At 38.0% G+C, this 12,137-nt stretch overlaps 1 protein-coding gene across 12 annotated transcripts in view; it reads left to right on the top strand.

Annotated features, from left to right (window-relative positions):
- Nucleotides 1-12,137, top strand: part of NRXN1 (neurexin 1) — a 1,175,924-nt gene that overhangs the window by 322,203 nt on the left and 841,584 nt on the right. For all 12 annotated transcript variants that reach the window (XM_075863167.1, XM_075863168.1, XM_075863178.1 and 9 more), the window contains one exon: nucleotides 11,714-11,758. In XM_075863167.1, coding sequence (XP_075719282.1) covers nucleotides 11,714-11,758 — 45 coding nt within the window. The remainder of the gene's footprint in view (nucleotides 1-11,713; nucleotides 11,759-12,137) is intronic.

A 12,137-nucleotide genomic window follows, 5' to 3' on the forward strand; every position in this document is an offset into this window, starting at 1 on the left:
TTCAGTGGATTTCTGTTTAGGCTCATAGATAAGGTTCCTGAGCGAGGGATCCTCTCTAAGAAATCCATATGGCCTAATAGAGCATATCAACAGGGGTTGCCCTGATGGTGCAACTATTTAACCCATGTAATACAATGATAAATGAAATACAAGTGTTCTGATGGCCGGTAGGTGGTCGGACCTGTTCTATCCTCTTGTCCACTACTCACTGTCTGTAAAGTCGCTTTATTAACAACAGACAGGATACAGGAATAGAAAAGCAGATTTCAGGATAAAGCAGCATAATTTATTAACTTGAGTAGTGGATCCTTGGACGTGAACCAGTTGGCAGCCGGAAGCAGCAGTGACAACAACACAAGGACAGGGATGCAGAAACAGGTAATGGGGAAACCGGACAGTCCATAAACAAAGAGAAGGGCCAACAGGCCCAGACGTGGCAACACCAGAGTGACAGAGATGAAGATGATCTCAGCCAGAACCAGGAGGCGAACTTGGATGGCATCAGTAGACACCCAGAGCAGCGACCAGGCATAGGAATTAGACAATACCAGGAGCACAGGTAATTTTTGTAACACGGTGAAAATTTAGAGAAGGAAAGGAACACTATAGCCTATTGAAAAATGTGTAAAAATTGACATTGCTCAATATCTACCACAAACCCATTATACAATACTCAACCAGTCCCCCGTCCAGTCTACCTTCCCTAGCCAGAATCAAGCCATGTGTGGCCAGCCATAAATATTGAATGCTAAAAACAAGATTTTGGTATGTACAGTACATTGAGTATGTGATTCATATCTGAAATTGCAGTGCATTATGAAGAAACACATTTCTTTAAGCACATCTCTGCTTTTCCTATGATACCTTTTGAGTGTATCAGGTACAATGACACATGCGTCATTTCTGTGTGAGCCCTAGAGGCTTGCCATGAACAAATTCTACTTTACAAACTTTTTCAGCAAACTTAACATAGGCAATATCATTTAATACTAGAAATAGGAACTTGTTTCACATTTTAATGACTACAACTGGGAAAAAAAAGTACATTGTGTTTCCAGTTGTCCTTAGTCAGTCATCTAAGAATTGCATTTTTAATTTACAATGCAAATTCGAAAACAGTGAATATGCAAATTGCTAATTCACTGATTGATTGTGTATTTGCAATAGATGCGTAGAAAATCATCATGTCGCTATGTAAACCTTTGAAAGGCATTTTTTTCTTTAAAAAAACATGTCAGCCAGTGTGTTTGTTGCAACTTTATAAATTGTTTTTATTAAAAACTCTTTTTACTTTTTGAGATATAGCTGCTTTGTATCCTGTATACAGAGCAGCTGTATCGTTTGCTAAATCCTGTTCCCGTCAGATCCACGGGACTGAAAGATTCAGTGACAGCGGGTCCTGCGTGTATCTGACATGCAGAATCCACCTGTAATCTATCACATCTAAGTTTATATCTTAGATGTGATCGATTACAGGTGGATCCTGTGTATCAGACACACGCAGGACCCACTGACATTGAACCCGCCAGACGGATTCAGGTCATAGCGAACTATACAGCTGCTCTATATACAGGATACAAAGTAGCTATATCTCAAAAAGTAAAAATAATTTTTAATAGAAACTATTTATAAAGTTGCACCAATCACACTGATTGACGTTTTTATTTAAAAGAAATGCCTTTCAAAGGTTTACATGGCCTTTAATGGCCTCTTAAGGAAAGGGCCCAGAACTTTACATATCTCCCAATAGTACCAACTCCCTATTTCATAAGTGATATTTGGGAAGGGCTAGTACTGAACTCCCTGCCCCCTCTTATACCTGACTCTGTCCCATGACCAACTACACTGTAGGAGTTGAGAAACAGTACACTGCCATCATAGTACAGTGAGAGAGGAGCAGAGCCGTAGATAGAATTTCATTCACCTGGGGAAAAGGTTCAGTTTGCTGTCTCCATCCCTCTATCTAAATATCCACGCCAAGGCAAAGTGGTTGTTGGCACCATCCCTGCCCTTGTAGTCTGCCCTAGCTACGCCCCTGGGGAAGAGAGTGCCAACCAGCACTAAATTGGTAGTATTCCATTTTGAATTTGCTCCTTTCCTTTGAGTATGTGTTTAACTGCAAACCATATTTCGTTTTATTTACTAACACTTTGTAATAGTTTTAAAATTATTTTCCATATTAAAGAATTCTAGTAGGAGTGTGGGCAATAGGCACACCACTGGTGTGGGACGCATAAGATGGGAAGTTTTACCAACTACTACTCCTATTCTACATTTAGGGCATGGCCCCACGTGGCGGTTTTCTTCCGCAACTGTCCGCATCAATGCCGCACAGAATCTGCGTTGCAGATTTTGTGGCGGATCTGCCCAAAATGTGCAGTAAATTGATGCGGACTGGCCGTTGCGTATTGAGGTGAAAGTACTTCCCTTCTCTCTATCAGTGCAGGATAGTGAGAAGGGACAGCACTTTCCCTAGTGAAAGTAAAATAATTTCATACTTACCGGCCGTTGTCTTGGTGACGCGTCCCTCTTTCGGCATCCAGCCCGACCTCCCTGGATGACGCGGCAGTCCATATGACCGCTGCAGCCTGTGATTGGCTGCAGCCGTCACTTAGACTGAAACGTCATCCTGGGAAGCCGGACTGGAGAAAGAAGCAGGGAGTTCTCGGTAAGTATGAACTTCTTTTTTTTTTACAGGTTGATGTATATTGTGATCGATAGTCACTGTCCAGGGTGCTGAAACAGTTACTGCCGATCGCTTAACTCTTTCAGCACCCTGGACAGTGACTATTTACTGACGTCGCATAGCAACGCTCCCATAATTACGGGTGCACACACGTAGTCACCCGTAATTATGGGTGCACACACGTAGTCACCCGTAATTATGGGTGCACACACGTAGTCACCTGTAATTATGGGTGCACACACACGTAGTCACCCGTAATTACGGGAGCCCCATTGACTTCCTCAGTCTGGCTGTAGACCTAGAAATACATAGGTCCAGCCAGAATGAAGAAATGTCATGTTAAAAAACCAATACGCATCCGCAGCACACATAACATGTACATGACATCTGCGGACTTCATTGCAGAATTTAGAATCTCCATTGAAGTCAATGGAGAACTTCCGCAATGAGTCCGCAACCAGTCCGCCACAGGTCCGCAACATCCATTGTATGCTGCGGACACCAAATTCCGCACCACAGCCTATGCTCCGCAGCGGAATTTTCCGCCTCGTCTAAACGAAGCCTACTAAAAAGAAGTGGAAGGCAATGGAGAAACGGGTCCGCTGCGGATTAACGCTGCGGAGTGTCCGCAGCGGAATTCCAGAGCAATTCCGCCACGTGGGGCTTTGCCCTTACAGATCTGCTGCCAATCTCAAAGAGGGGACGATCATAACATTATATGGGGGCACAATTTCTAGTTTAGAATATATCCACACTAGGTCAGCACCATGACCGTATCAAAGTGAGAGTAAATGAGGAAAATCCTAATATTTTAACAAGTCCTAAACTGCGTCTTTACCAATTTGTATCTGTTTTCATTATCTTATTCTCCATTTCCAGAGCAGAGACGCAGGAGCCGTTAAATATACTCTTTTCACATCAACATAATGTACTATGTGACAGTCATAAAATGGTAAAATCTTTCTGACATTTACTGAAGTGTATAGTATAAATCTAATTTAATCTTGAAATTTTTCACATATTTCTTCGTCAACTACTTGTGATAATGTCTCATAATGTTCGTTAGGTTCTGAATGGTTTTGATGCCGAAGCTCTTACTTAGCACACAGTGATGGAATTTGCAATATGGTCAGTTAAGCGCCTTTCTGGTCAGTACATTGTGATACTGGTACTTTTAGTTCAAGTTAGATTTTGTAAAATATTTTTTAGAAGATTGAGGATAAAAAGGCAAATGCTAGATTCGGTCCAACACTGGTAAAAAGTCCACAGTAATTCACCTTATTTATTATTTTCTATTTATGTCATAAGCCCTATTACCCCTTGAGGACGTTGTTGTATTGGCGAAAATTGTTGGGGTGGAGGGCTTGTAGAGACTTCTTATTTTTTTTAGCAAACACATCTCCTAGGCAATCTATACGGTATGGTATGATCTGCAGTCACACTAATCCACATGATAGTTGGCTAGAACACTATTGGATCTTGGCCGAGATAGATATAAATACTATAATAGCCCGAATGGCTATATGAATGCTTATAGTAGATGGTCGTGCATTTTAACTTTGACTTCATCTATTATTAGAATGTTACTAATAAAAGTTGTATTTTAAGTGATGTAGAATTGGTTTTTTTTGTTGCTCAAAGGCAAATAGTAACTGTTAAGACCTGTCCCAAATGGTCTAACTATCTAATTTCCTCTTCCACATACACTAAGGCCATTGTACCTATATTTTTTGAAATTGTAGAACCTGAAGGAAACCCATGCAAACACAGGGAGAACATACATGTAGATATTGCCTTTGGTTGAATTTAAACCTGACATTCTAGTGGTGCAAGGAAACAGCCCTAACCACTAGAAATTTGCAGTTTCTATATGACAGGTCAAAATTTGTGGTCCTGAAGTGAAGAAAACGAAGACCCAGGCTAGATCATCAATGAAACATTAACTATACTTCATTCTGGAAAGGCTATTAGTTACAGCATGCTGAACAGCCCAGAGCAAAAGTGTGACGTCAAGTTCTTTTTTACAGACACTGTATACAACACATTTCAGATTTGCACTTTGTCCTTCCTCAGGCTAAGGGATACGTTCTGTGAGCACAGTGAAAAGACTAAGCATTCGACCAAAATATGCATACAATAAAGAATTACACCTCACACGTTTGCTTCTAGACCTTTCAGTAAGCTATGACTAATATGTATCCAGAATCAAACATGATCCCTACTTCGCTGCAGATTTGGGCCTTACACAAGTTCCTACACTCCTCATTGCACTAACCAGTTATTAAATATAAATGATGTTTGGGCACATTGGTTTGAGGTTGGTATTGGGCAGACTGAGCCCTTATTTATAATGATGATCACAGTGTCCCCCAGCATGCAGAAATGGTATGGTTTTTAGCTGGTCATATGATGCTGTGCTGAAGCATCATGGGATTGATAGCAAAGCAGAAAGGAAGAGAAAGCTGTGGAAATCTAAGAATCTAGATGGAGGCCTTTGTAAAGCACAGACAAGGCAGCAGTTCAAAAAGTAAGTACAGGATACATAAAATAAATAAAGAGAGTGGTATACAGTCACTGGTATACAGTCAGGTGAGGAATGCAGACAAGGAAAGTTGTGTTTCCACTGGAGGCCTTCTTTAATATTTCGTTATAGTGGTGAGAGATTTTCTTTTCTGATACAGAGCTCCAAATCCTCTGCATATTCATAGAGTTAAATGATAACATCCTGCCTGCCTTCAGCCGTCCCTAGTGTGAGCTTAGGATATTACTGCATACTGTTCATACATTCAACTCAATTTATTATTTAGATTAGGAGCTCTGTATCAGAAAAACGGAACTCTGACCGCTATAAAGATATATTAAGAAATTAATCAGTCCAGCATGTTGAACCTAAAAGCAACATGACGATAAAACGTGGACATTCACATTGAGGAACATTTATACCTTATTCACATATATTATATATGAACCTTTCATGGTCCCAGTAATCAAGGTCATGAAGCTATTTGTTGGGCACTGCATTTAAACCTCTACAAGACTCAGCATGTCTTCCATTTTACTAAAAATATTATTTATTTCTATATATATTTAACTGTTATTTTAAATAATAGATTATAGACCCATACATTAGTCATTGTTGTTTTGTTATTTTATTTTTTGTATGTGTATTTGTTTCTAAAGAAGTTCAATTAAATCTGTGGATTTGTTAAATAAAAACGGGCTTGATTAAAGTCAACGTTATCATTAACTTAAAGTAAAGCAATATCCTTAACAGCATTATTCACAGATTGTGAGAGTGTATGTGTATATATATATATATATATATATATATATATATATATATATATATATATATACTATTCTATTCTGAAAAAGCAAGTTAGTGTGAGGCAAATTGGTGGTTTGCACACATTTATCTACATGAGCTGCTATGTGAAGATGGGGCATTGGTTGAAGGTGTATAATTGCTTATGGGTAACACTTTATTTTAGAAAGAAATGTGTTATAGTGTTGTAAAGAAGCATATTTTGGAGAAAAGTTTTTTGTTTTAAGGTGTGAAACACTATTTTATGTACAGTTTGTTTAACTGACTGCAACTGCCATAATATTGTGTGTATAACATACATTTGTTTTGTGATTTAATTTATCTTTATTTTTATATTGTGGTAGCAGAAGTATATATAACAATGGTGGTTGGTATGGGACCTATAACCATTCTTGCCTGTAGCCAGGACCACTCTCAGTCTGCACCTGGCTTCTCACAACTTAGAGGGTGCTGGTCTACTGACGAGCCCCTGTCCTCGCTTAGCTTTTGTGCTCAGTAGATCTTTGTACTATGCACTGTTTGACATAATTTGGCATTTTAACTAGTATATTTCATAGGTTAACATCTTGGTCCAATGGTGCTCTGTATTTCTGGATTTGCAATTAAAAGCATTCCTAGTGTGATACTTTCAAAAACTCAAGACATCAATATCATCTTCATGGTAGGACCTCATTGTCCACTTTATTGTCACAGAGTAGCTGTCCTACTGGCTTCGGATAAATGTTGCTTGCATGATAAGTGGGAAACTTAGAATGTAAAGAAGAAAATGATGCTCCTCGGTTAGCTTTAGGATTGAAGAGAATATGAATACAATGAAGGAGAATAAAGTGTATGTTTCTGACATTTCTTCTTTCATTAAAGGGGTTGTCCACTTTCAGCAAATTAATACTATTTTTGTATAAATAAAAGTTATACAGTTTCCAAAATGCTTTCTGTATTAATTCCTCACAGTTTTCAAGATCTCTGCTTGTTGTTATTCAGTAGGAACATTATTTTTTTTACTTTCAGTGGATACATTTCTGTCCATGGTCATGTGATGGACATACAGGTGCACGGCTCGTTACAGTTTTACACTATGTGTATCAGATCTGTGTTTCCTAATGATCCCAGCACCTGTGTGTCCATCACATGACCATGGACAGAATTTTATCCACTAGAAGTAAACAATGAATGTTCCTACTGAATAACAAAAAGCAGAGATCTTGAAAACTGTGAGGAATTACCACAAAAGTACTTTAGAAAATGTCACAACTTTTAATCAAACAAAAAAATTGTATTACTTTGGCTGAAATTGGAAAATCCCTTTAATGACCACCACTGTTCACTCTGAGCTCAGCGCTTAGAAAATGATAGAACTACATATACCACACCCTGCGGACAGGCAGCACTGTTATTAGGCTTGCTGATCTTATTAGTACGTATGTAGTTTTAACTCTTTCCTTTCCAGAGCACACAGCAGAGAGGGAACACTGATGACCACCCAAACTTAGTTTAGGTAATCTTCTTCTGTGGTATTTCATCTATTATGTTTCGATCATTAAGTTGTCTACAAGTTCAAGAAAGTACCGTAAAAACACTTTTCAAAAACTTTAGCAGTACAAAATTCGGAACACCATTAACACTAAAGTCAGATCATCATTTTTATCTTTTTAACCTTGAAAAGCAAATCATGAGCTATTAGAGGACAATGATGTAATCAGTTGACTTGCTACTATTACTATTGTGCATTAAGGTTTACAGAGTTAATAAATATGGACAATGTAACAGACAATAGGGCATGCATGGATCGGCTGTAGAGCTGTTTAAATATTTATGCCTTTATATAAGATGTTCTGGCAACGTTTCAGCACTAAGCTTTGTAAGCAATAAAATAATTGAGTGGAATGATTTTCAGAAGATAACCTCAAAGCAATTTTACTACGGATACCTGGAGTTTTGTGCAATATAACATTGCATGTGGCCTCAGGAATGCAAATTGACTATTATTGACTAATGCTCCTCTTGAAATCAGGGTAGTTATGATGAAAATGTCATCCATGTCTGTAGTTATCTGCACTCACAGGTCTCAGAGATGAAATGTCATTATATGTAGTTCTCTCTGTTTAGCTGATCTTTAAGATTATCAAATATAAAAAGAAATGAATAAAGGAAAGGATCAATGAACATACATGGGGGTTGTAATGGGGGAAACCCCACTCACAAAGACAATTACAGTGCTGGGAGCTTGGGGATTGTGCTCCGGATTTCAGCCTCAATGCCGCAAATCATGAGAAGGGGACGGCAGGGGCAATCTGAGCATTGAAAATTTAGGCGAGTGCCAGAACCTCTTAGTTAATTTAGAACACTCCTTAATGTTAAAGAGGTTGTCTGTTTAAGAAAATCCATTTTCAAATACCCTTTTAGGGAATTCTGAGTTAAAAGAGTCTGTAAATCAGAACATTTATTTAATAACCAGAGGGGAGAGCGCCTACAAAGAGTGTCGCTATCTTTGGAGGACCCGGCATGTCTGTGCTTCACACAGACATTCCATTGATTTAATTGAGGACTGTGTAATTCTTCCTCTTACCTGTGGTGGTGCTGCAGAAGGATTAAACACATGATGCCGGGTCCCACACAGATTATAGCTGTTCACTAATCAGCAGGCTAGCTGTAACAAAAAAGGTTTGCCAAAAGTGGACAACCACTTTAAAATGCAGAGCTTGCAAAAAAAAATAAAAAAATGTGAGTGGTCTGCAAATGCTCATTCATCGGTTGATTCTATTGTCTATGCTGCAATAAATATTATCGTTTTTGGCAGTGCTTCTCCGTGAGTAGACAGGGAGATGTGCTGCCAACATGATAGAAATGTATCACAACGAGTGATCGTAGTAATGATTGCTCATCTCCAAACATACCTCCTCGTGAAAGGAGCAATCGGCGCCCGGCTACATGGCCCATGTCGGGTCATGTAAGAGGACCCTTAGTCAGGGGATGCCTCACTTCCCTAAATGTTGCCTTTTCTACAGTGACTTCTGCCTTTACTGTACCTTTGAGGTGTGCAGGGCAATAATGCTGGTGCCTGGTGGCATTTCACTGTAATACCAATTGATATGATAGTATTGTATGGTTTACAACATTAAAAACATCAAATTTCTGGGGGTAGAGAAGAATTTAACGAAAAACAGTGCTGTCTCTTTATTGACAAGCAGTCTTTTTCACCACCAGCGTGCTGTTATCCATCTTTGTGTATATTTGTAGAACATTTTTCCACAATAATTGCAGCATGAATCACTGGAAGAAAACATTTTAGGCTGTAATTAGGTAATTGAGCATATTAAGGTATCTCATATCCTTAACAGGAAAAATGCCGGTAATTTGTGTTTGATTGTCTACCAAACTTGTATCCTTTACTTTTCATACTATATCTCAAATCAAATTTAATTTGGCAATTATTTTCTTGCCTTTGTTTGTACTTTTGATTGGATATTAATGTTTATCAGGTAGATGAAAAGATAAGTATCTTTATTGTGCCTGCAATCTATCTTTTACTACAGTACTTCCTCGGAGGTAGACAAGCTCATTACTCTAAAAACAGTTTTTTTTAAGGGAAAATCCATTAAAAAATAATCATTTGACAAGTCATAAGACCACATGGATGGGGTGCAAACCTTTTTTTATCACTATTCGGAGATTTACGTTCCTGGAAATCTCTACATAACAGACCGATTCACATTAATGGCACTAAGCTTAAGCTGACCATACACTAGTTGTTTATGTCATCCCTAACATCAGATTTTGTTCACTTGTTTTCTTGTGACAAGGAAGACGATGTCACCCTCCAAAAAAAACAAATATCTATGTGTTGGAATTTTTTGTTCATTGTGAGTGCAGATATTGGCAATACTTATCCCATCAATAGAAGGCCAGCTCAGGTTACAGGTCAAGGCAAATGCCCAGCCCAGATCACAGCGTAAGACAGAGATCGATCGCGATTTGTTGTATTAACTTATGGCGTTGTCAGTTTTGGTGACCTTCATCTCCATCATCCTGTAAATTAATGGGGCTCCTAGCTCATGGATTCCACTTCTTAAATTTCTCTGTGATATGTTCTATCATCGTTTTTGCAGAATTTGTCATAACTATTCAGGCAAGCCATTTTCAAACATGTTGGGTACTCTGCCCAGGATGATATCCAGGTATTGAGCTTCATGTATAGAAAATAGTAGAGAAAGTGCCTGTAAGAACTGATCAGATGGTATATTACTTTTCTAGTGCAGGTTAAAAAATAGGGAGATGTGACAGGTTCATATGAACAATTGATCCACTATTTTGCTTGTACTTTATACATGAGCACCATAATATTTATTTTTTGCTTTTACTTCAGGCTGAAGTATAATCTATAGGCCACCTAGGGCCTTGTTCACAGCTGCATTCGGTATTCTGTTGTACTGCTCTATCAGAGGAGCAGAACAAGGGAATAACCGGATGCGCTGGATCCATTGCACCGTGGACACCACCGTCGGTCGACCGAACCCATTGACTTTAATAGGTTCCATTGGGGTGTCCATGGTTTTATCGGAAACAGTAGTGCAGAACTAGCGATGGATACCCCTAATGGTGCCTCTAACGCAGATGTGAAGCAGGCCTGATAAATATTTTTTTCCTATATGGTGCACCAGCACAAGTCCCTATGTCTACATCATCATTTTTTGGATAAGCACCCAGTAAAAAAAATAATAATTTGGGATCACCACGAAGATATCACAGGAGTACTAGGTAACTCACTAGAATATAGCTTTGTAATAAACATATCTAGTCCCATGCACGCATTTCGGGAAATAACACTAAATATATTCCATAACCATGTATAAAAATATATAAGGAAATCTATCGGTATAATTGTATGTGTTTTTACGTAAATTAGCACTAAAGTACAACAGTGCCCATATTACAATGCTAAAAAAAATAGCAAATGCTTAGCTGCTTAGAGGGATTGTATGGTAAAAAAAATAAAAATATTCAGACAATCTAAATTATTAGCGACGAGTCCATAATTTGCAACCTGCATCAATCTCTTTGTCTTTGGAAGACAACCCGTTGATTTCCCTGTGGTGGAACTGCAGGGGAATTGAACACTTGCTGCTCAGTTCCTCCACAGGTTCCGTTATAGCTAATCGCTGAGTGTCCCATTAATGAGACAGCGCTCAATTAGCTAAATTCTTGGGACACTCCTAACAAATAGATATTGTCAAAAATAGAATACCCCCTATATATATATATATATATATATATATATATATATATACATACCATATTTATATACCTGTTTGTTGTAGCTATTTACATTATTCTTTACACTTGAAGATCAAAAAATGTAACTAAAGAAAAAAAAATTTGCTTCCTGCAGAAATTATCCACATACTGGTTATCAGCACATTTTGACTATTTTTTAAACTTTATGAGCCCCCTGAATTGTCCATTGAGTGGTTCAACCCAAAAATAGTTACCTCTTACAAAAAATATACTGTCTAAATATTTCTTAGAACCCATATTTAAATGATCCAGAATCCATGAATGTATGTATTCAACAAGGTATTATTAGATATTATGCAAGTGGTCCATTATGTAATATTTAATTCAAGGCTATATTTAATCAGATCTGTCATATTCTTGAGACTTTCACCTATATATTTACCAATATATTTTATTTTTATTTCTTTTAGGTAATATAGCTGCTGAGCAATTGTTTACCAAAGGAGCTGGGACAGGTATGTCTAACATTCTAAAGTATGATCATGATAATATTGATACTACATTCTATCATTTCTAGTAGTATCAGGCTCTTATTGCTAAGAGTGAAATATGTATTTGCATAATATATATTTAAGTTAACAAATTGTTATTAGTGTATGGGTTAGTCTATGCATTTATTTTCAATGTATTTCCTTTAGTTATAGGGCCCATTCACATCAGCGTTTGGTTTCCGTTCATCGGTTCCATTCAACCTTTCCGTCGGAGGAAGCGATGAACGGAAAGCCGAATGGAAACTATAGCTTCTGTTTGCATTACCCTTGATTTATTTCAATGGTAATGATTCCGTTGCAGTTGGTTTTCCACTGTACGACTGTAGGATCAGACTATAAAGAG

This window comes from Rhinoderma darwinii, chromosome 4 (assembly GCF_050947455.1).
Source record: "Rhinoderma darwinii isolate aRhiDar2 chromosome 4, aRhiDar2.hap1, whole genome shotgun sequence".
Classification (NCBI taxonomy): domain Eukaryota; kingdom Metazoa; phylum Chordata; class Amphibia; order Anura; family Rhinodermatidae; genus Rhinoderma; species Rhinoderma darwinii.